Consider the following 24,131-nt stretch of genomic DNA (forward strand, 5'->3'; position numbering starts at 1 on the left):
GGGTCTTGGAAGGACGCCAATTTGCTTTTTCTTAAATAAGCTTGAAGGACAGTCTTCGCTGCCTGCTCTTTTCCACCGTCTCTTGCACTTAATGCTCCAAAATAACCCAATTGATCTTGGGTTCATTCGACCCAACTTCCTGGTTCTGTTATTAAAATACAAATAACAAATAAATGGGTCATATTATTTAAAACGGCAGCACGGCGGCGCAGTGGTTAGCGCTTGTGCGGCACAGTTCATGTCATGGGAACCTATCGTGGGTTCAAATCCAGCTCCAGACTTCCTGTGCGGAGTTTGCATGTTCTCCCCGTGCTTGCGCGGGTTTCCTCCGGGGACTCCGGTTTCCTCCCACGTTCCAAAAACATGCATTTCAGGTGAATTGGCCGGTCCAAATTGTCCCTAGGTGTGAATGAGCGAATGAGTTGTCTGTCCCCTGTGTGCCCTGCGATTGGCTGGCAACCAGTTCGGGGTGTCCCCTGCCCACTGCCTGGAAATAGCTGGGATGGGCTCCAGCCCTCCCGCGACCCTAATGAGGATAAGCGGTACGGCTAATGAGATGAGATGAGATATTATTTAAAACACCCCCCCTTTGATGCGAGGTACGTCGTTTCAGGTGTTCTTAAAAAGTCCGATAGTTTCTCTATTAGGTATGTGTCAACAATGCCCAACTGAGTTCAAAGAGCCTTCATATTATTCTTTTTCACCGCACCTATCTGCTTTTATCTTACTTTTATCAGAGATCTCAAGCAGGAAAAGGGGAAGGGGTGTGGAGAGGGATTTCATGCTCGTCCTCTCGGCTCTTTGTTAGTGTAGCATGGAAATGGTGAAAGTAAGAAAAGGCCTGCCTAGGTACGGTCCAAACGCCGATCCGAACTTTATAAATGAAAAAATAAGTTTCTTTGAGGGCGTCTCAGAAATGCACGCACTTGATGCATGAGCTGCTGTCATGATTTTAGGCCAAGAGATGGCAGCAGAGAGTTACACATTTTTAAATCCCGGACATCGTCTTTAATTGTTAGATAAAATATGGGTCATGCATGGATTGATCCTTTACTTCTGATTGTTTTTTTTTTAAATATTTTTTATTGATTGACAAAATCATTTTAACATAGCAGACGGTCGTACATGGTTTTGTTTTTATTGTTTTTTTTCTTGTGATATGCAATTTTCGCAATTATACAATATACTCCATATTCATAAAGATTCAACCCCCCCAAACATAAAAGCCTCTGAAATACAAAAACTTGGAGGGGCTCCAGCACCCCCGCGACCCTACTGAGGATAAGCGGTGCAGATAATGCACAGGTGTCAAACAGGCGGCCCGCGGGCCAGATCAGGCCCACCCATGTTTTAAATCCGGCCCGCAAGACATCAGTGAGAGAAGCGCAAGAGGAAAATGAGCTGTAGTTTTAAATACTTCCACCGGATGTCACCAAAGCCAGTTAAGACTTGCAAAACAGTTGTGGTAGTATTTTTCCATTTCTCTCTGACTCACTTCTTTTTTATTTATTCCTCCCTCTTTTTCTTTCTCCTGTTCACTCTCTCTTTCTCTCTCTTTTTCTCTATTTCTCTCTCACTCTAACTCTTTCATTTTCTCTGACTTGCTCTCTTTCTATTTTCTCTCTCTATTTTACACTTTCATTTTCTTTCTTTCTATTTTTCTCTTTCTTTCTCACCCTCTTTCTTTCCCTTTTTCGACCTCTCTCTCTCTCACCTCACTTTGTCTCTTTTTCTCCTGCTGACTTTTTCTTTCTGTCGTTTCACTTCTCTTATTCTTTTTATCTTTCTCTTTTTTCACTTTCTTTCTCTCTCACTGTTTCCCTTGTTCTCCCTATCTGTTTATCGCTCTCTCTTTCCCTCCCTCACTCTCTCTCTGTCTTTTTCTCCCTCTCTCTTTCTCTTAAACTTACTCGTTCGGCCCCCGTGAGATTTTTTATAGCATTTGTGGCCCCCAACTGAAACCAGTTTGACACCCCTGAGATTATGGATGGATGGATGGAATTTAAGAGTCATGTATCAGTTCTTTTTGACTATATTTTGGATTTTTTTTTTAAGTCTTTTAGAGCGCCACCTTTTTAGAACAAATGAAATGAGTCAGTCCAGTAAGAAGCAAGAAATATTTATTGGTTAAAATGGTTTTCACAGGTACAAGAAACACATGTTTAGCAATTCCTCAACTACTGCGAAGAAAAAAATAGACAGTTCGTCCCACTTCTTAAAATGGAATCTTCCGATCTCGCTAGCGACTAAGCTAGCAAACGGAAAGTAGTGATTTGTGTTATGAAATAAATTATCAAGACGTTTTATAGCGGAACCCTCGTCACCTCAGTGCAAATGCCGTCGTAGCTCAAATAGTCACCAGTACCGACAAAATGAAACAGTCACACCCAGTGTTCCCTCTAAGCTGCGCACATTTTCAGCGCACAAGAAAATCTAGCCGGCGCACAAAAATCAGGGCTCAAAATTACTAATTAAGAAGCGACTCAAGTCAAAGTTACAGTGCATGAAGGTCAAAATACACGGGTTCCTCTGACGTTGTGTCCTAAATGCGGTATTTTGAAGTCGAGTCGAAGGAGAACGAAGTTGAGTAAAGTTAGTAGAGTTTGTCGAGAACCGGCTTCTTCGGCTCGGCTCACTAAAAGGAACCGGCTCTTTCGGGTCCTAAACGGCTCTTCGGGTTGTTTTTGCTTCTTTAATCCCAACATGACCAAATATGATGTAAAATGATGCCCAAAATGACTTAAAGGAAGGGGGGAATAGAACAAAAAAGAAAAAAAATACCAAAATGAAAAAGGAGTGAAAAGCTGAGAAAAAAAAGAAACAAAAGGAAGAGAAAAAAGAAGGAAAAATTGAGAAAAAAATCCAGAAAAGAAAGAAATGTAGGGAAAAAAAAGTAAATAGGGAACTAAAAGAAAAAATTAACAGCTTGGAAAAAAATAAACACAACGAGATTTTTTTTAAGGAATTAAAAAAAAAGTAGAAAAAAAACACGGAAAAAAGAAGAAAAAGTTTGTGTTGCATTCAAATAATTTCCAACAAGTGAATCTTGTTGCCAACATTGTACTTCCACAAAAAATGTAATTGAGTACAGTTCTGTACTTATACAACCGACTCAATAAGCTTCCAAAAATGTTAATATTATGTGACAAAATATATCAGGAAATAAAAAGAAATGGATATCTTGTGAAAGAATTGTAAAAACAAATGACGTTTGTAGGCAATTCATTCAAAAGAGAAAAATAATTTTGCATTGCCAGTAACTCAGCAAAATGTAAGGTGATGTCAAGTTTTGATCATGATTTAGTTGCCACACTTGGGGTTGCTGTTGCTCACTGTTGTTTCAAGCGTTGCTCACCGACTTTGTGTGAACGCTCAGAACCCTGGAAAATTAGAGGGAACATTGGTTACACCTTAACTTTTTTCCAATCGGCCGACTAAATATTAGTCCGGATCTAGAAAACGTCTTCTACAAACTCAGATTTTCACTGTGACGGTTAGTTCCATTTACAGTAACAGATTCTCTCGACCAATTCGAGAAAACCTCCAACCCCAAAATATCCACATAACATTACCGAAATTCAAAGTTTATCAGGAAAACATCCAGACGAAAGGAGATATGGGCCAATAAATATACAGTTTGTGAGTCGAGATTAAAGGGACAGTGTGTATGATCTGTCCTCTAGATGTCGCTGTATTGTGTCATACAACCGAGTTCTAAAAGCTCAAAGAAGAATACAAACTACAGAGACTCAAAGTGACCATTTTTTTTCTAATTTTCGCCAGGCTTTTATTTTGCTGCAAGATGGCCTACAATCAACCACTAGGAGGCGCTAAATAAGACACAAGGTCCCTTTAACAAAGACTTTGGGGAAGACAGACTGAATAGTAGTCAATGACTGATCCGATTTCCGTCAGATCGCCAGCAATAAATATTCAGAATCCCCTTTTTTTTTTACGTTTACTCGATGGTGATTGGACGTGGGTTTGGGGGTGTCTACATTCCGACGGCGTGATCCAGTTTTATGGCTTTGCGGTTCTTGCTGTGAATCCAGCAAGCAGAACATTCCGTTGTCCAAACGTCCGCCGTCCTAAGGACCGTACTGTCGAGATCGAGACCCTGAAACTAGTTTTGGAACTGAGCGGTCCTGCTTGGTAGAGACACGGCAGGCAAAGTGTGACAGGCATCGCAACCAAATTCACAAAGAACAAACTTAAGCCCCAAAAAATTCTATCGAGAGCTACAGTGAGTAGGTCTTTTGGACCACCCCGCCCTTCAGTCGCTCGTATGGTTGAGGGCCATCGAACTCTCGGGAAACTGACTGCAACGCGTACCTTCTGACAGTGTTACGTAATGTCTGGAGTCTGGTCTCTATTTCGAGGTCTTCAAACGTCCAGGTCGTCGGGCCTGGGCCGGCTGCTCATGCGGCTGCTGGCTCGGCTGCAAGGCCTGACAGTGTCCAGCAGGGGCAGAGGCTGCATCTCATGGCCCGCCACCGACGACGTCAATTTCTTGTGGGAGTGGCCCTCATCGGGGAATTCAAAGGCTTGGGCGTGCGAGTTGGAGATGGTGCTGCCCCCTCCTCCTATCTGGCCTAGGCGGTTCTGCTCGGTAGAATAGTTCGCCCAGTTCTGCTCGTGGGCCTGCTTGTTAAAGTTGCGAGAGGAGCCTGTGCCCCTCTCGCCAGTGGCTAGCTTGTAGCCAGGCGGGGACATGGGAGAGAGCGGGGCGGTTGGCGAGGAGCACCCGTTGTAGTAGGCGTACTTGGTGGTGGAGAGATCCTTAGGGGTTGGGCTTAGGGTACCCCCTCCGGAGTAGAGGGTAGGCTGCTGGTGGCTCCTCACACGGTCCTTGATGTTCTTAAAGAAGACGTAGAAAAGCTCGATGATGTTGAGCAGCAGGGACACCAGCGAGACCACCAGCATGAAGATGATAAAGACGGTCTTTTCGGTGGGCCGCGAGAGGAAACAGTCCACCCGGTGAGGGCACGGCGCGCGCTCACAGGTGTATACAGCTGCCAGGCTAAAACCGTAAATGTACCACTGGATGACCAGGAAGCCCACCTCGAACAAGGACTTGAAAAAAATGCTGACGATGTAGGTCCGGAGCAGGGCGCCCTTCATCTTGACCTTGCCATGCTCGTCGATGCCGTACTTGTGCTTCTTCAACTCGATCTTCTTGAGCGGCAGATCCACGTCGCCACCGTCGTTTTGCACCACTTTCAGCTCCTCCTCCTTCCGGTTCAGTTTCTGTTCCTTTCTGTTCAGGTAGAAGACGTGAGCCAGGTAAAGGAGGGTGGGCGTGGACACAAAGATGATCTGGAGGACCCAGAATCGCACGTGGGAGATGGGGAAGGACTTGTCGTAGCAGACGTTCTCGCAACCGGGCTGCTGCGTATTGCACTTGAAGGCCGACTGCTCGTCCCCCCAGGCCGACTCCACCGCTGTGCCCAGGACCAGGATCCTGAAGATGAAGAGGACCGAGAGCCAGACCTTTCCCCCAGCGGTGGAGTAGGCCTGGACCTTGTCCAACAGACGGCCGAGGGCACTCCAGTCGCCCATCCTCGAGGAGCCCCGGCTGGGGGAAGAAAGACAAATCAGAATGGGGTATGGTAATACAGGTTTTCCATCAAAACCAATCAAGAGTTTGAACTGCAAAGCACTCGCACATACAAACATGTAACATAGTATCCTCAGGTTCAAAGACTTAAATCTACGATCGTATTACGAGCTACTTGGGGCTTTCCTGATCCAGGTCCTTTAGGACCATCGTCCAACTTGTTTTCCATTTTCGACAGAACGGAAACTCTGAAATCACGAGGACTGGGATCGAGAAAGCCTGGACTCTGTTCTACAAACACTTGCAAACATCTGACCTTTCCCCAGGTTCGAAGACTTAAATCCATTGTTATGGTCTGCGTTGGGCTTCCTTGATCCCAGTCCTCTAGAACCTTCATCTTTTTGGTTTTCTGTCATCCGAGAGGACAAAAACATCCAAAAATCTCGACAAGCCTGGCCCTTTAGGACTAGGATTGTGAAAGCCTGGACTCTATTCTATGAACACTTGTTCTTTAAATCTAAGACTTCCTTTGTTTTGGCTCAAAGACTAAAATCCATTGTTAGGGTCTGTCTTGGGGTCTCCTGATCTGGGTCCTGTAGGAACCTTGTCCTTCTGGTTTTCAGGAGGATGGAAACTACCAAAACCTGTAGTAGTCTGGCTCCCTAGGATTGGGATTGGGAAATACTCTGTTCTATGAACACAGGAACCTTCCTAAAGTTGCAGTGCTACTTTTTGACTCCATCCATTCTGTACCTACTACCATCTAGTGGAGTAAACAAACAGTGCTAGTGCTTCATGGGGCTTTCCTGTTCCAGACAGTGCATGCCCCAGTAGAACAGAGTCCAAGCTGACTCTTCCAGGTTTTAGGTGTTTCTGTCCTCTCAGATGACAGAAAACCGAAAGGATGAAGGTCCTAGAGGACAGGGATAAGAAAAACCCAACACAGACCATAACAATAGAATAAAGTCATTGAACTGAAAGAAAGACTATAGGTTTATAAGTGTTGGTAGAACAGAGTCTAGGCTTTCCCAATCTTAGTCCTCAGGGGTTAGACTCTTCCACTTTTGGATGTTTTAGACCTATCTGAAACATGCAAAACCAACAGGACAACAGTCCCAGAAGACCTGGATCGGGAAAGCCCAAATGAATTCCTTGAGTACTCGACATAACGAAAGACGTTTTTTCAGTAACTTCCTTTTGTCACCCGCGTTGGAAAGTTCCAGACCTAACCAGCTGGAATCAAAACATTTCAGTCACATGAGAGGATTTAAGATTAAGCATTCCCCCGAGCCCAAGTCCAGGGCGAGCGCCCTGAAACCTTTCGACCGTTTTTTAAAAAAAAGCTAATCGGCGTTAGCAAGTTTACGTGAATGCCAAGTGTTGTCAAGGTTGTGCACGTGCACAAAAGTCTGGAAAAGTCCTGCTGGGAGTATTTTCCACTTTGTGGTGTTGACTGCCGTGCAAATGTGTGAGCTGACACAACTGAAGGCTTCAATCGAGATTCAGTTCTGAAAACTGAATCTGAATTCAGTTCTCAATCGCTACCATTGGCGGCTACAGACGTCATTCTATGATTTGTACTGGGTTACCGTTTGGAACGGTACCAACGCAAAAATCTTGAACATCATTTTGCTCATTTTCAATGATTATTTTGTTAAAGAATACGAAAATAAACAGGGAAAAAAGTTGAAAAGTTGTAAAAAAGACAATTCCACTGGCAGGATCATTTTTGCTCATTTCACGAATTGTTTTGGTCGTGTTACCGGTTTATAACATATAAAATAAATCATATTCTTTTTATTTTCTTATTTTAATAAAGAAAGAAAAACAGAGTTAATATAACTATGACTTATTTTAAGTATTATTTTTGGTATTATAAAAAAAACTAGATCAAAAAAATTTTGTAATACATTATTAAATAAATCCAGTAAAAATCCTGTCTGTCATTTTTGCAATTTTTACTTTTGTTTTTTTATTTTATGAAAAAAAAAAAATCATTTATTTTGCTGACTTTTCAGTATTATTTTGGTTATTTATCCTGGAAAAAAATATTTCAAAAAACTTAAAAAAAAATAATAAAAAAAAATAAAGAAAATGTAAAATATAATAAATGAAAATCTTGCACATCATTTTCATTTTTTACAAAACAAAATGTGCAAACATTCTATGTTGGACTCTGCTGGCAGACGACTTTAGCTGATTTTAAATATTTTTACTAAAACAATATAAAAATATAGTGAAACTGATAAGAAAATTGACAAAAATGTATCACCAAAAATGATGAATAGAAATTATTTAGCAAACATCATTTCAACTTAAAACATGAAATTGCTGCCAGAATTGAATTTTTCAATATTTTCCAGATTTCCTAATGAATTATTTTTTTTCCTTTGGCTAGAAAATGACCGACACAAGTTCCCCAACCCATTGCCAAATCGTGCACCTTATCACTTTTAAAGCCTGTACTCTATTTCACATTTATGCAATTATGAAAATAGACCAAGCCATTCGAGCAAAATAATCGGAAAACAATCGAGTCCCGCCACTTTCTACATGAGTGGATTTGGAAGTAAACCATTGAGACAGCGCAGACAATGGGATAAGAATAGAAAAAACAAGGTTTCCTGCTTTTCGCTAACGTCTTTTAGGATTGCATCATTCCCACAAATATATATATATATATATATATATATATATATATATATATATATATATATATATATATATATATATATAAATATATATATATATATATATATATATATATATATATATATATATATATATATATGTGTGTGTGTGGCTGTAAATTTCAGCCAATCATTAATCATTGTAATTCTTCTTATTAAGTGATAATAAACCTTACCAACACAACAACTATTTACTCACAAGACTAAATAAAAACGAAGCTAATTTGTGTGAAAAATGTTATTTTATTTACCATGTAAACAATTCTTTCAGCATCATTCTCAGTTCTTGTCCCACTGGCAGTAAATTTAACATTCCCTAATAGATGTAGCCGTATGTATATATTTTTTGTATATATATTTTTGTATATATTTTTTTTTCCTGTACACAAATTTAAAATGTATTCATTGACTTGTAGAATTTTTAGAAACGATGCTAAAAAAATAATGGCACAAATTATATTATTATATAGTGTTTGGGGCCCCAATATTTAAGTATAGATAGAAATTAAAAAGAAGAAACTTACCTATAAAATTAGAAAGAAGCAAAAAAAAGGTGCCTGGCAAGACTCGTTCCGTGACGGGAAAATAAAAAAGACGCTCCAGAAAAGTTTGTGTGGATGGATAACTGTGCAAAAACTTGTGCAACTGGCTCTTATAAGACGGAAATCCTCCCCTCTTTTTTTGCAGCTGACCTTGACGTCAAGACCCCCATTGGGATCAGGATAGGAGGGGGAAAAAACTTTTCCGGGCAGAACTACTTCATGGGGAAAAGTTCAAAGCGATACAGAGATAGAGTTCTGTCAAATAAAGGCAACTCATGTTCTTTTTTTTTTAATGAAAGTTGCAGTTTTTTGTTTTATATAAGTTTATTGACGTGCAAAATATAGAATAAAAGTACCGCTTTTAGGGACGAGTATTTCGGTCCAAATGAGATCGGCACCTCTTGTTTAAAACATAGTCGACGTTTTTATTAATCTTATTTTTCATAAACTTTAAATTAACGCCAATACTTCAACTGAAACATTTTAACTTTTTCCGTATTTTACTTTGTTAATTTAAACCGAAGTCGGAGAAATCGCTTCACTCCGATTCGATGGCTTTTTACACAATTATGAAATGACTTTTAAATGTTTTATATTTTCATTAAAGCTTACGACAAAACTGTTTAGTTTGTTTTTTCATAAACTGTAAATCAACACAAATATTTCAAATAAAACATTTGAATTTTTCCGGATTTTACTTTGTTAAATGACACCGATGTCGGAGAAATCGCTTCACTCCGATTCGTTGACTTTTTACACAATTATGTAATGACTTTTAAATGTTTTATATTTTCATTAAAGCTTACGACAAAAACCGTTTAGTTTGTTAAAGTTTGAGCAAGAAAAAAAAAAGTTTTGTTTTCTGTCCTGTTTTCGTAGTTTCTATTAGCACTTTTTAACGCCACCTAGTGGCTTCATTGAATAGCTTCACTCCCACCCTTCCTGTTATTCATTTAAATGCCTTCCATACGTCATTATCAAAATTATATTTAAATATTTTGGAATAAAATACATTTGGTGGAAAATAGAATATTGATTCCGTTTAAATAAGAAAAAAATGTATGTTTTCTGTCTACGTTTTTATATTGTCTCTTGGCTCGTTGTTGCTGCCACCTAGTGGGTAAATGTATTAGTTTTACTAAACGCATTCTCGTTAATTATCAAAATGATTTTAAAATATTTTGGGATTTAAAAAATGTTGAGTTAATAAAAGTGAAGAATATGTTTACCGTCCCATTTTCGTGTCAAATTTCAGTAGTTTAATTCCGAGCCTGCTGTTATTTATTTTTATTTTTTTAATCACATGTCGTCATAAAACGTACTTTTAAACAATTTAAAGATTAAAACGAAACATTTTTCAAACACTGTTTTGGTAAATCCAAGTTTAAATAACAACAACATTCGTAATTTATGTCCACTTTTCGTAACTTCATCTTGCTAGTTTATGCTGTTATCGAGTGGCTAAATTATTCCGTTTATTTCTTTCTTTCTTTTTTAATATTGGTTTTCGTACCTTAATATGAAAACGACTTAAAATTATTGTAGGAAGAAAACTATTCGACATAGTTTGTAAATAAATAATAGTTCAAGGAAGAAATAGGTTTGTTTTCCGTCCCCTTTTCGTAGTTTTAATATGCTGCCATCTAGTGGCTAAACCTTACGGTTATACAGTAATCCCTCGGTTATCGCGGTTATTAGGGACCAAAACCACCCGCGAAAAATGTAAATCTGCGAAGTAGCGACGCCCCTTCAAAAATGCTTAAATTTTTTTTATTTTTTTTTCAATTTTATTTCATTATTATTTTTTAGACCCGCGAAGCTCTGAACCCGCGAACGTGGAACCGCGAAGTAGCGAGGTCCCACTGTGTATCTTTTTAAAGGGACAGTGTGTAATATTTTGTGCCCCCTAGTGGTATAAAAACTTTCAGTTCAGAAAAAGGTTTTGAATACAAGGCAAAAATACATGAACCATCAACCCTATGTTAATTTTCATTTAAAATAAATCATAGGTAGATAAATTGATTTCCTTTGCGTAAGGGAATACCTATGTAGAAGTCGCTTCCATGTTTTTTTCTGGCATCTTGCTGCTATGCTGTGATCTTGGCACTGTTTTTTTGTTCGAAGTAGGGAAACCATGAAAAGTAAACCACAACACAGCAAAGGATTACTGTACATGAGGAAAAAAGCTGATTAAAGCCTATCCCAGGGGTTGGCAAACCAAAGTGTTGAAAGAGCAATATTGGAGCAAAAAACATCTTTGAAGGTACAAAAAATAAAAAAGTTTATGTAAGCCTTGTAAGGAAGGCAACCTATACTGCATTTATATACTGTTTTAAGCGCGACCACGTCTGCTATCCTGTCCCGAATTTTGACTTGTTTTGATCTCGACCTCATCTGTTCTCCCGCCCCGAATATCGATCGTTTTTTTACTCTCTTCTCCTGGCTTTCGACCTGTTTTCCGATCCCGATCACGTTTTTGCCCTTCTATCCCGGCTACTGACCCGTTTCTTCTGTTCCCGACACCGCCATTGCTCGCCACGGAAGTCCCACTTCTGCGTCTGAGCAACCTACTCCCCGTGACCTATATTTTTTGTACATTATATGACACTCTACACATTTTTTATTTTTTTGCACTGTTGTACATAAAAATCCCTTTTCAATACTCCAACTCAATACTACATATCTGTATCTGTGTCTGTTTTTCCGTCCCTGACACCGCCATGGCTCGTTACAGAATATCCAGGATCTCAAGCCGAGTACGAGAGGGAACACCGGATCGTGGTTGCAACCCTTTTCCCTTTTTTCCCTTTGTGAGAAACGTAACGCAATTGGGTCCTGTTTCCGTTCCGGTCCTGACATAACTAGATAAAATGAGCAAACGACGAGCAAACAATCTTGAGGTGAGATTTTTGTTTTTCTTATGTTATTGTTGAAATTAGATCGCATATCTCGACATTTGAAAAACAATGTACCAAAGTTCCACTGAAGAGGTAAAAATGTCATTTTTTCAGGACAGCGTTCCAAAAATGGTCACTCGGAGTGGACTCTAGCACCGTCGGGGATCACGGGATTCATCGGAAGCAGAGGATAACCCCTTGGTTGCTTCTTCGGATCTTCCCAGTCGGGCCGGGGTGACGAACCGTCGTCCCTCTTCCGATGTTTCCTCCTCCGACAGAGCAAATAGAGCATCTCCAGAAGATTGAGGACCACGGATAATCCGCACACGGCTAGCATAAAATAGACAAAGACCGTCTTCTCCGTGGGCCTGGAAACATAGCACCTAGCGCCGCTTTCCGCCGCACACGGCGGCCATTTTTTACAATGGAAATGCGAGCGCACCCGTAGAGGCCCCAGGATGTAAAACTGTCCCACGGTGAAGCCCACCTCCAGGAGGACTTTGAAAACCAGCTGGGTCATGTAAGTACCGAACAAGACCCCCTTGATTTTCACCTTGCCCCGTCCGTCCGTGTACTTTGCCGCTTTTCCCTCGGTGGCCATTTTCTCCTTGTGGACCAGGAAAACGGCGTGGCCCAGGTAGACCAGAGTAGGCGCCGAGACGAAGGTGATCTGCAGGACCCAGTAGTGGACGTAGGAGACGGGGAACATCCAATCGTAGCAGGCGTGTTTGCAGCCGGGTTCCAGGGAGTCGCAGTAGAACTCGGAGAGCTCGTCGGCCCAGACGTGGTCGGCGGCGGCGCCCAGGACGAAAATCCGAAAGACGAAGAGGACGCTCATCCAGATCTTGCCCACCACCGTGGAGTGAGACTGGACCTTCTGGAGGAGCTTGGACAGGTAGGACCAATCGCTCATGGCGGACGGCGAGCACCTGAGGAACAAGTGCCGAGGAACATAAAAATTTTATTTTTTAATCAGGAAGACGTGGTCAACAGAGGCATAAGAGGCGGACCTTCGGCATCTACGGGAACATTTTAGCTGTAAAAAGTGATGGGTCCCGGGGACTGGCATGCTGAAAAATCTATGGGTCCCAACAAAGATCTATGGCTCCCCAAAATTTAGTCTAATCCAGGTTGAAATTGTAAATCGGCGACAAATATATCATATAAATCTATATATTCATTCAGTTTTAATCATCACAGTTAATTGGTAATACAAATCAGTTATCACTTCAGATTTTTCAGTTCATATATTCTTCGTGGTTTGCTGTCCCGCCACAGTTGTAATGCCTTCACAAGGTCCAATCCATTATCACCCTCCTCATAGCGTCACCAGGAATATAATGGAGTCCATTTTGGCAGAAAAGTCCTTTTCTTGCTAAGAGTATTCTTTTATTTTCTTTCGTCGAATCGTCCGCTGCAACACACGTGTTTTCCTTGCCTTCGCGGTCTTCTAAAGAATTTCCCCGCCGTTTTTTTGTGCCGGAATGATTGCCGTTGTTACCACTTTCTGTGTTATGTCTCTACTTATTACCGACACTGAAGAAATTAGCAATTTTTTGTTGATTTGTCGGAGGCATACTTCTCTTTCACTCGACAACCACCAAAACAATGACGTCGTTTGCCAAGATTGGAGCGAGACCAAAACAACAATGGCGGATCTGCCTGACGAAAAGTTTGGAGTGCGGTAAATCTTTGTTAGAAAAAAAATAAAAAATCTGGTAATAATGACAATTTGGTGTCAAAAACGTTGCGTCCCGGGGACGCACGTTGATTTGACCCAATGCGTCCCCAGCAAAAATGATGCGTCTAGGACGCAGGGACGCCGGCAAACCAGAACACTGAAAAGGGGTCGTAAGCCGGGATGGGAGAGCAGACGGAGGCAGATTTAATTTCTTAAATAATTTAGCTAAGTGAACTCCGTCGAATATATGGCCGAATTAGTGTCGCTCGATCTTCTGCTTCTCCTCTCGGACCACGTTTTTCCCGCAAGCTGGTGTGCCGGCTCCTCCCATGGGCGTTCCAAGAAAGCCCCCTTGTGGGCTCCATCACCTCGCCTCAATGTCTGGAAAAACTCACAACAACACCGAGCGTTTCTACGTCATCAGGGCCTTGTTCTCCAAACATCGCCTTCCGTCCCCCGTCAGAGTCCTGTTATCAAAGTTCCCCAACTAAAACATTCCGTCTTTGGAACAGCGTGACCTGAACCACACTCAGTGAAAATCTATATTGCACTCAATAAATGTAACTTGTATTTAATCGTATAAAATCCTTTATAGTAAAATGTATAAAATCCTTCACTGGACACAAACGGGAGCAAAAACGGGTGGCCTTGTATACATGGAGATTCGCAGCCGGACTGACCACAGGGGAGTGACAGGACTCGATTCAAATACTGACAGGGAGCCAATCAGAACTTGGCACCAAATGAGCGGGCACAGTTGATTCACATCGGTAATCATGACACTGAAATCAACAAATGCCAATCACACAATCTTATTTTTACTTATTTTAAGAAGGATTTTCCTTATTTTATTGAAGAAATAAAATCAAGCTTCGGCATCTACAGGAACAAAAGGGGTCGTAAGCCGGGAAGGGAGAGCAGACGTGATCGGGATCAAAACGGGTTGTAGCCGGAGACAAACGGGCGCAAAAACGGGACAGGCGGTGGTCAGGGTCGGATATTCGTCAGTGTTTGCATTTTTACCCCCCTGGCACTAAATTTTGCTCATTTTAATCGTATTCTTTTCCTCATTTCCTTCTCTGTTAAAATTGTTGAGAAGGAAAGATGTGTCTGTAGGGTGTCACCAGTCACTGGTCCCTTTGGGGACTCCAAATGGACACTTTTGGACCTACCCTTAGGAAAATATGCAAAATTCTAACGTTTCGTTTTTTGACTCGGGACCAGGGAAAGCTTAATGCAATCGCCTTAGCTGTTTTCCTTCTAAGATGCCCATGCTACACACATCTGCAGGCATTTTGTCCCGGTTGCCATGGCGCCCAATTGGCCCCGCCCGTGTGGCGCCAGCTGTAGCTTGTTGACAGATTGGCTCCCTGTCAGTATTTAAACTCTGTCCAGTCAGTCTCCTTTTATCGGTCCGTCTGCGAATCTCCGTTTTTACACGGCAAGCCCTTTTTCACCTGACCTGTGTTTTTGCTCCTGTTTTTCTCCTGCTATGATCTGTTTTGATCTCGACCGCGTCTGCTCTCCCGTCTCGAATTACGACCTGTTTTGATCTCGACCTCGTCTGTTCTCCCACCCCGAATATCGATCTTTTTTTTTTTTTAACTCGACCACGTCTACTCTCCTCTCCTGGCTTTCGACCTGTTTTCCGATCCCGATCACAGTTTTGCTCTTCTATCCCGGCTACTGACCCGTTTCTTCTGTTCCCGACACCGCCATCGCTCGCCACGGAAGTCCCACTTCCGCGTCTGAGCAACCTACTCCCCGTGACCAGCGATCTCCGGATCGTGTGTGCTCTCCTTTCCCTTCTCCCCAAAAAAATAGTGAGTAACGTTACGCGAGTGGGTTCTGTTACCTGTTCTGGTCCTGACACATTTAACTTACCTAATATAGAAAAAAATCGACTTCCTACCTTTTAAGGACACCTTAAACGCGCACCACCTTTAATATGAGCTTATATGAGTGTTTTCTTCCGTCCAGTATTTTAAAAGTGAAATAATTTAAACGATGTAAAACAAGTAGACAAACTACATTTGAAAAGGCATGGTTTCTTCTTCCAATGCGGTAAGATCGTATTTTTTTACAGTTTAGTCCTCTGATCCAAACGATTTGAATCCTGTCGACAATTTCACACCGAATTCTGTTCAAATACAGGGTTAAAATTTTGGAATTTCAACAGGACAGAAAAATTTTGGGTTTTACTTGCCTGCGTCAATTCCAGCTGAAAAAGAAAGCGCTGCAATGTTTTAAGGAGCCGGACAGCTTCTAATAAACTTCAAGTCATCGGGTTTGGTCCTATTGCTTCACAAGGGTTTCACGCCCACAACTTCTGCTTTTCCGGTATCAGCTCCTTTCCTGGACGAAAGGTCAGCAATTGTGAGTCCACCTGCTCTTTCTTTACAATTACTTTCAAGTTTTGTTCAGTTAGAGCAGGGGTGTCAAACTCATTTTACCTCAGGGGCCACACGATAGAACAAACATTCTCTCGGGGGCCGGACTAGTAGATTAGAGAGAAAGAAAAAGAGAGAAAGAAATAAGACAAAGCTAAGGAGAAAAGAGAGAGGGTGGGACAATGAAAGAGAGGAAGGGAGAAAGAGAGAGAGAGAGAGAAGAGAGAGGGAGAGAGAATGTGAGAAACAAAAAAGATATAAAGACAAATAGTGAGAGAGGGGGAAAGAAATGGAGAGAAAGAATGATATCCAAAGAGAAATAGAAAGAGAGAAAGGGGGAAGGAGAGAAAAGAGAAGGAGAGAAGGGGAAAGCAGGAGAGAGCAAAAGAGAGAAAAGGAAAAATGGAAGAGAGAGCAAAAGAAGGTAAAAAGACACAGAGAGAGAAAGAGACAAAGAGAAACAAAGAAAGAGAGAGAGACACAGAAAGTGAAAGAGAGAGACACGGAGAGTGAGAGAAAAAGGGAGGAAGAGAGAGAGAGAGAGAGAGAGAGAGAGAAGAAATACAAGTACACCGTCTTTGTGAGAGGCACCTGGCTTTGGCAACATCAAGTGGACATATTTAGACCTGCAGCTCGTTTTTCTCTTGCGCTTCTCTGAGCGTTGTCTGTCTCGCGGGCCGGATTCAATCCCTTAGCGGGCCTGATCTGGCCCCCGGGCCGCATGTTTGGCACCCCTGAGTTAGAGCTTGTGTGTCTTTACCGTGGTTTGGTCGTCTTAGCTCTTGCTTTTGTGCTGTCCAAGTTTAGGAAGGTTTCTTGTGTCTCTTTTCTTTCATGTTTTTTTCTGTTAGAGTCGGTGGGTCTTGGCACATGTAGTAGTTCTGTCTATGTTCACACACCATCTACCATCTAAAGCTGTCCGACTTTCAAGTTTTGTTCAGTTAGAGCTTGTGTGTCTTTACCGTGGTTTGGTCGTCTTAGCTCTTGCTTTTGTGCTGTCCAAGTTTGGGAACGTTTCTTGGGTTTCTTTTCTTTCATGTTTTCTTCTGTTAGAGTCGGTTGGTCTTGGCACATGTCGTAGTTCTATCCATGTTCACACACCATCTACCATCTAAAGCTGCCTGTCTTTCAAGTTTTGTTCAGTTTGAGCTTGTGTGTCTTTACCGTGGTTTGGTCGTCTTAGCTCTTGCTTTGGTGCTGTCCAAGTTTAGGAATGTTTCTTGTGTCCCTTTTCTTTCATGTTTTTTTTCTGTTAGAGTCTGTGGGTCTTGGCACAAGATGGAGTAGTTCTATCCATGTGTGAGTGTGTTACTGTCTAAACCTGTCCGCCTTTCAAGTTTTGTTAGTTGAATCCAGCGTTGTCTTGTTTCAAGTTTTGTTCAGTTAGAGCTAGTTACTTTTGGAGCATTAGATTTTATTGTCTCATTGTCACGGCCCTCTTGTTGTCCTGTCCATGTTTGGGAATGTTTCTTGTGTTGTATTCTTTTCATGTTTTGTTCTGTTAGAGCAGGTCGGTGTCTGAACACTTTGTCGTTGTTCTATCCACACGTGAGTATGTTCCCTGCATGCTTTCCATTCATGTTTTCTTCCTTTAGAATTGGTTGGTCTTGGCACATGATGTAGTAGTTCTATCCATGTGTGAGTATGTTACCGTCTAAACCTGTCTGAATTTCAAGTTTTGTTCAGTTAGAGCTAGTTACTTTTGGAACATTATATTTTATTGTCTCATTGTCACGGCATTCTTGTTGTCCTGTCTATGTTTGGGAATGTTTCTTGGGTTGTAATCCTTTCACGTTTTGTTCTGTTACAATTGGTTGGTCATAGCACATGATGCAGTAGTTCTCATTGTCACAGCACTCTTGTTGTTGTCCTGCCCATGTTTGGGAATGTTTCTTGTGTTGTATTTCTTTTACGTTTTGTTCTGTTAGATCAGGAAGGTGTCTGAACACTATGAAGTTGTTCTATCCACTCGTGAGTGTGTTCCCTGCGTGCTTTCCTTTCATGTTTTTTTCTTTTTTTTCTGTTTTTCTGTTGTTGTTGTCCTGTCCAAGTTTGGGAATGTCTATTGTGTCTCTTTCCTTTCATGTTTTCTTCTGTTAGAGTTTGGTTGGTCTTGGCACATGATGAAGTAGGTCTTTCCATGTGTTAGTATGTTAGCGGCATCTATTATACAATTACCGGTACTGTCTAAACCTCTCTGACTTTTAAGTTTTGTTCAGTTAGAGCTAGTTGCTTTTGGAGCATTATAGTTCATTGTCTCATTGTCACGGCACTCTTGTTGTCCTGTCTATGTTTGGGAATGTTTCTTGTGTTGTATTCCTTTCACGTTTTGTTCTGTTAGAGCAGGTTGGTGTCTGACCACTATGTAGTTGTTCTATCCACACATGAGTATGCTCCCTGCGTGCTTTTCTTTCATGTTTTTTTCTGTTAGAGTTGGTTGGTCTTGGCACACGATGTAGTAGTTCTATCCATGTGTCAGTATATTCCTTGCATTCTCTTTTTAAGATCAACAATTGTAGTCTAAGCCTGTCTTTCTTTCATGTTTGGTTTAGTTGGACCAGGTAGTGTTCCAACACATCCAGCGTTGTCTTGTTTCATGTTTTGTTCAGTTAGAGCTCGTCACTTTTGGAGCATTATATTTTATGGTCTCATTGTCATTGCACTCTTGTTATAGTCCTGTCCGTGTTTAGGAATGTTTCCTGTTATGTGTCCTTTCATGTTTTGTTCTGTTAGAGCAGGTTGGTGTCTGAACACTGAGTCGTTGTTCTATCTACATGTGGGTATGTTCCTTGCTTCCTCTTTGATGTTCTGTTTTATGAGAGTTAGTGTTCCAATATCCATACGTCCAACATTCTGCGTGAAGATTATGTAGTTGTTCAATCCACGTGTAAGAATCGCCTTTCATGTTTTGTTCAGTTATTGTCCTTGCAAAACCCCAAAGCAATGTTTTCTCCCGCCTTAATATTTTGATTAAGGGAGTTATGAAAAGGAGTGAGCGTTTATCACGCCGGTGAGAAAGCGTAGGTGGCGTCAGCTGATGGTAACCGAGTTTTGTGGGAAAGAGTCACAAAGTTTGAAAAAATGTGATGACGCTTAAAATCCGGGGAAGCTATAAGAGAAGTGAAACTCTTCAGAAGGGAGAACAACAACAAAAGACAGTGGGAAATCTTAACTGGTAAGATGTTTTGGTTATTTTTTAATGGAATACAATTTTTTTTGTCTAATCTTGGTAGAAAAAAAATGTTGAATTTGGCAAAATGAGCTGGCAACTGCTAGATAATAATGCTATTTTTTTAATCTCTTTTTATTTCAAGAAACTAAATAAATTTATTGAAAAATTTGCAAAATAATCTTAATGTTAGATAAGAACATTTTGCATATTTTTAAAGAATTTTCTTCCAAGAAAATAGATTTAAGAAAAATAATGTGCAAAATGATTCTTTTTCCCTCAATTTGAAGGATTTCTTTCTTATTTGTTTTCCCCAATTTAAAAAAAAAAAAATCCTAAACGAGTGAAATTATTTCTCATTTATTTGGATTTTTCTATTTTTTCACTATTTTTTTTTTTAAAAAAACAAGATACACAAATTTTGTTTTTTTAAATAAGCAAAATTATCCCCCATCTGTTTTAAATATTTTGCTCATTTTAAAGGTTTTTCTTTCTTGTTTTTTCAAGAATTTGAAAATTTGCAAACTAAATCTCCCATTGTAAAATTAGATTTTTTTCCTTATTTTTAAAGATATATTCCTCTTTTTTTTTAAAAACAAAATAAAATTAAATCTTAAAATGAGTGAAATAATAACCCATTTTTAAGAGAAGATTTTTTTTTCTCAAATGACTATTTCCTGACTTTTTTCAAGAAACAAGATTAAATAAAAAACCTCTGAATGACCAAAATGATCTTTTAATTGTCATATAAGAAAATGTAGGTTATTTTAAGGATTTTCTTATTTTTTTCAAGAAACTGGATACACAAAACTACTTCAACCGAGCTAAACTTTCTGTCAATACCATAAAAATGTATTTGTCGTCGTGAGATGATTTGAATAAATAAAAAATAAAAGACTAAAAGCTCTGTAGAATTAAAAAATGTATACTCTTGAGTAGCAAATGTGTCTATAATAGCAGGCTGTATAGAATTGTTTTCTCTAATATTGGAGGAAAATATTTCTTAAAATGATTTTCTTCAAGTTGAGTTTTTCCTTGCCCTCATGTAGGTTTGAGATCAGGGTGTCATAATAGTCTGTAGTTTGCAATAGTTTGTGGTCTGTGCAGCTCTTTGAGACTCTTTGTGATTAAGGGCTATAAAAATAAACATGACTTGACTGAGGCGGCACGGCAGCGCAGTGGTTAGCGCATGTGCGGCACAGTTCATGTCTTGGGAACCTCCTGTTGAGTTCAAATCCAGCTCCAGACTTCCTGTGCGGAGTTTGTATGTTCTCCCCGCGCTTGCGTGGGTTTCCTCCGGGCACTCCGGTTTCCTCCCACATTCCAAAAAAAAACATGCATTTCAGGTGAATTGGTCGGTCCAAATTGCCCCTAGATGTAAATGAGCGAGTGAGTTGTCTGTCCCCGTGTGCCCTGCGATTGGCTGGCAACCAGTTCAGGGTGTCCCCTGCCCACTGCCCAATGATTGCTGGGATGGGCTCCAGATTAGATGAGATGAGATAAAACAGGCATTTATAAAGCCACGGATGTTGGGTGAAAAAGTGGAGATCAGACTCCTCAGCCATGTTTTTTTTTTTTCTTTAGACGGGAAAGGAGGCGACAGGACACCATGGGAGAGTGGTCCTTCTTGTCGGAGCTTCTGGACAAGGTGGCATCACACTCCACCGTCCTAGGCAAGGTTTGGATGATCGTTCTGTTTGTTTTTCGCGTTTTCATCCTGGCGGCGGGCGTGGATCGCATCTGGGGCGACGAGCAGGCCAACATGGACTGCAACACGCAGAGTCCCGGCTGCAGGAACGCTTGCTACGACGCCTCCTTCCCCGTTTCACACACTCGTTTCTGGGTGCTCCAGATCCTCACCGTCTCCACGCCCACGTTCGTCTACCTGGGACACGTTCTTCTCGTCATCCGGCGGGAGAACAAGCTGAGGAGGCGCCGGGACCCGATCCAGAGGCCCATGTACTCGGACGAGCGAGGGAAAGTCCACCTCAAAGGCTATCTGCTCCTCAGCTACCTCACCCAGTTGGTCTTCAAGATCCTTCTGGAGGCAACCTTCGTGGCGGGGCAGTACCTGGTCTACGGTTCCATCTTCGTGCCCCACAAAATCACTTTCCGAGGCGGAAGCTGCCGGACCGATACCGATTGTTTCATCAGCAGGCCCACGGAGAAGAACGTCTTTATCGTCTTCATGTTGGGCATGGCCGTCTTCTCCGTGGTCCTCAATGTGGCTGAGATCTTCCACCTGCTGATCTTGAGACTCAGGTGCAGGAAAACAGGAAGCATCCAAAGAAGCTCCACTTTCTATAAAGGAGATATTGATTGACATTTTTTGTATTATTGTTTCTACTAGTCATCATATAAAAGGTTACAACAGGTTGAAAATCAACGGCTTTGATTAACAATTGACAGAACAGAAGGAAAAAAGTGTCACGGTTGCCATGGCGCCCAATTGGCCCCGCCCGTGTGGCGCCAGCTGAGGCTCATTGACAAATTGGCTTTCCTTCTATTTAAGGTGAGTGCTCTCACTCTTTGTCAGTCCGTCAACGAACCTCTGCTCCGCAACACGTGGGTTTTGACTCGGTCCTGTTGCCTGTTGGCATTTCCTGTCCGGTATTGTTCCCGTTTATTTTTGTCCTGTTTGATATCAGTTTCTAGTTTCGTTTCCGTCTATTTTTGTCCTGTTTATTATTTTCTCTAGTTTTCCTGTCTCGTTTGTCCAGTTTTTTTCCGATATCCTGTTTCATTATCTATCCTGTCTGTCCCGTCCTGTCCGGTATCGACCCCATCTGTCCGATATCTACTCGGGCAATTGGTATCGATCTCGTCGGCTTCTGGCTTCCTATCATTTCACGCCAGACTGCTGCCTAACGTGCATGACTCCCCCTTTTCCAGTAAAATAAAAGGCTTGTGTGAGAAACGTCACGGGTTTGGGTCCTGATCCTGTTCTGGTTCATGACAAAAAATGCAGACAGGAAAAAGCTGGGCCTAATCTTGGTCCTGTCCCCTTGACAGCAATAAACACTTTTCACATTATTATTGTCCTGTAATAAGATGTTTATACCAAGGCATCTACAGTTTCATAGATCATATCTCATTGTCACAGAAGAGAAATAATCAAATATGCGATCACGGCATTGAAGTAAGACCTCAGTTGTGCCAATCTGATCTCTAAAAGGTTGATCATGCATTTTCTGTCATAATTACCGATATGAATCACCTGTGCCCGCGAGTTCTGATTGGCTCCCTGTCCCAATTTAAACCCAGTCCTGTCAATCCCCTGTGGTCAGTCCGTCTGCGAACCCCAGTGTATACTACGCAAACTTTTTTCGACCCTGACTCCCACCTGTCCCGTTCTTGCTCCCGTCTGTCTCTGGCTACGAACTGTTTCGTCCCCGACTACGTCTACTCTCCCGTTCAGGCCTACGACTCGTTTCTGACCCCGACCACGCCTTGTTCTCCCAGTCCCGGCTACCAACCCGTTTTTCCATCCCTGACACCGCCATCGCTCGCTACGGAAGATCCACTTCGGATCACAAGCCGAGTACGAGAGCAACTTGGTTCCCGCGTCCAGCGAACACTGGATCGTGGGCCCTTTCTCTTTCCTTCAATAAAACTTGTGAGAAACGTAACGCAATTGGGTCCTGTTTCCATTCTGATCCTGACATTTTCCTTAACCTTGTGTAACGGGTGTAATAATAACCTTTTGTTTTATTGAAATTCCTGCTGAAATATGTGTATAGTTTTTGGTAAGTGTCCTGCAATGATGAGTCCAACAGTGCCACCTGCTGGTATGGGGTAGGGTTTGTTTTGGCTTTTGACATGTGACCGGATGGCGGGTTTTTTTTTTTTCATTAATTAAGCCAGTTTTCCAAGCACAATGTTGTATAAGTGTATTTCTTTTTTTTATTATTATTATGATAAATTGTGACCCTCAATCAAGGTTGGGTAGGATTACTTTAACTTGATTACTTTCAATTATTTTTGGATTACTCCAATTCCAAATATGCTAATAAAAGACAAAAGAAACTAAATATGAATAAAATGACTAAATTTTGTGAAGGCTTGGGGAGTAACGGAATACATGGAACGGCAAAAACGATGTTGGCAAGCTGTTTGGATTTATTTTCATTTTGTTTCTGTCGCATTTGATGTTAGTTTTGCCGGAGATCAAAGCCAGGAGAGAAAGCTTACCACCTGTTGTGAGTCATCATTTGATTCATAGTTTATTTTGTCTTTTATTAGCATATTTGGTATTGGAGTAATCCAAAAGTCATTGAAAGTAATCAGGTTAAAGTAACCCGACCCAACCCTGCCCTCAATCCCTTCGTTTCTTTGCACGAAACTTCCAAGAAAACTTCAGCAACATGACTGCAATGCATTGTGGGATCAAAAACAGAATGCTTTATTGCAGGGGTCCCCAAACTACAGCCCACGTGGCGTATCAGGCACGCCAATAGATTTAATCGGGTCCATGAGACGATGCTGAGAGAAGCATAAGTGCTGTTAAAATTGTCGAGAAAAATTGTTCAAACCTCACATTGTTTATTTGATGTTAATAGTGTCAATAAAATTGTTCAAACCAAAAATGAGGGGATTAAACGAGCCGCTTCTAGTCGAACATTTTTAACATGTCCACTGATTTTCGGCAAAGCATGCAATAAAACACGTCTAAAGAGTATTTCAACACAAATGATCAAATCTAGTGCTTAAAGGGTATATATTACTTTGCTGTTACTCTTAATTAAAACATTTTATTTGTAATTGAATACAATTATTTGTATATTTTGTTTGTTTTAAAAACAATCGCATTAGGTAGTCCGTTAACCAAATGGACAAAAAACACACAAAAAATGAATTGGCCTTTTATATATATTTTTATATATTTTCCCTATTGCCGAGGTATCAAATTTAAAATTTTGTTTCGGAATATAAAATAAAACCTATTTCATCAATCAGCTTTTTTGTCTTTGTGACGTAGTGTTTAAAAGACTTAAAGGCGCATACATTTGGGAGTGCATTGTGGGTACTGTATTTTATCGCCCAGTGCCAAACGGTTAAAATTAATCCAAACCAAACTACAAAAATGGCGAATACACTATACTGTCAACTACATACGAAATATGGGATGACTTCGAATTCAGCCGGCGTGTTTTTTCAATGAACAAGATAAAAAAAAGTCTTACTAACACCATCCACCACCATATG

The 24,131-nt window shown here is 41.0% G+C and overlaps 3 protein-coding genes across 5 annotated transcripts; 1 reads left to right on the forward strand and 2 right to left on the reverse strand.

The window, feature by feature from the left end:
* Positions 1 to 2,103: 2,103 nt before the first annotated feature.
* Positions 2,104 to 8,913, reverse strand: gja1b (gap junction protein alpha 1b). 2 transcript variants are annotated; one of them, XR_015848346.1, is made up of 3 exons: positions 8,772 to 8,913; positions 4,333 to 5,575; positions 2,104 to 3,380 (listed from the first exon to the last, which is right to left on the reverse strand). XR_015848346.1 is itself a non-coding variant. In XM_088325626.1 (2 exons), exon 2 carries the CDS (start codon positions 5,557 to 5,559, stop codon positions 4,384 to 4,386), a length of 1,176 nt encoding a protein of 391 aa, XP_088181752.1. In that variant the 5' UTR covers positions 5,560 to 5,575; positions 8,772 to 8,913; the 3' UTR covers positions 2,104 to 4,383. The 2 variants fall into 2 exon arrangements, 1 of the variants encoding a protein (XP_088181752.1); XM_088325626.1 differs by having other exon boundaries at positions 2,104 to 5,575.
* A 2,482-nt stretch (positions 8,914 to 11,395) lies between these two features.
* Positions 11,396 to 15,618, reverse strand: LOC148345971 (gap junction Cx32.2 protein-like). The gene is made up of 2 exons (XM_088324774.1): positions 15,574 to 15,618; positions 11,396 to 12,615 (listed from the first exon to the last, which is right to left on the reverse strand). Exon 2 carries the CDS (start codon positions 12,597 to 12,599, stop codon positions 11,820 to 11,822), a length of 780 nt encoding a protein of 259 aa, XP_088180900.1. The 5' UTR covers positions 12,600 to 12,615; positions 15,574 to 15,618; the 3' UTR covers positions 11,396 to 11,819.
* A 3,299-nt stretch (positions 15,619 to 18,917) lies between these two features.
* LOC148345972 (gap junction Cx32.2 protein-like) lies at positions 18,918 to 23,196 on the forward strand. Of its 2 annotated transcripts, none has more exons than XM_088325064.1 (2): positions 18,918 to 18,932; positions 20,511 to 23,196. In XM_088325064.1, exon 2 carries the CDS (start codon positions 20,536 to 20,538, stop codon positions 21,247 to 21,249), a length of 714 nt encoding a protein of 237 aa, XP_088181190.1. In that variant the 5' UTR covers positions 18,918 to 18,932; positions 20,511 to 20,535; the 3' UTR covers positions 21,250 to 23,196. The 2 variants fall into 2 exon arrangements, with proteins under 2 accessions (XP_088181190.1, XP_088181191.1); XM_088325065.1 differs by lacking the exon at positions 18,918 to 18,932 and having other exon boundaries at positions 20,519 to 20,604; positions 20,779 to 23,196.
* The last annotated feature ends 935 nt before the right edge of the window (positions 23,197 to 24,131 follow it).

The sequence above is a fragment of the Urocampus carinirostris genome, chromosome 20 (assembly GCF_059441175.1).
Source record: "Urocampus carinirostris isolate Australia breed hairy pipefish chromosome 20, RoL_Ucar_1.0, whole genome shotgun sequence".
Lineage (NCBI taxonomy): Eukaryota > Metazoa > Chordata > Actinopteri > Syngnathiformes > Syngnathidae > Urocampus > Urocampus carinirostris.

Excerpts from the sequence above, each read along its gene's own strand:
- LOC148345971 (XM_088324774.1), bottom strand. The coding sequence starts at position 12,599 with ATGAGCGATTGGTCCTACCTGTCCAAGCTCCTCCAGAAGGTCCAGTCT.
- gja1b (XM_088325626.1), bottom strand. The coding sequence starts at position 5,559 with ATGGGCGACTGGAGTGCCCTCGGCCGTCTGTTGGACAAGGTCCAGGCC.
- LOC148345972 (XM_088325064.1), top strand. The coding sequence starts at position 20,536 with ATGGGAGAGTGGTCCTTCTTGTCGGAGCTTCTGGACAAGGTGGCATCA.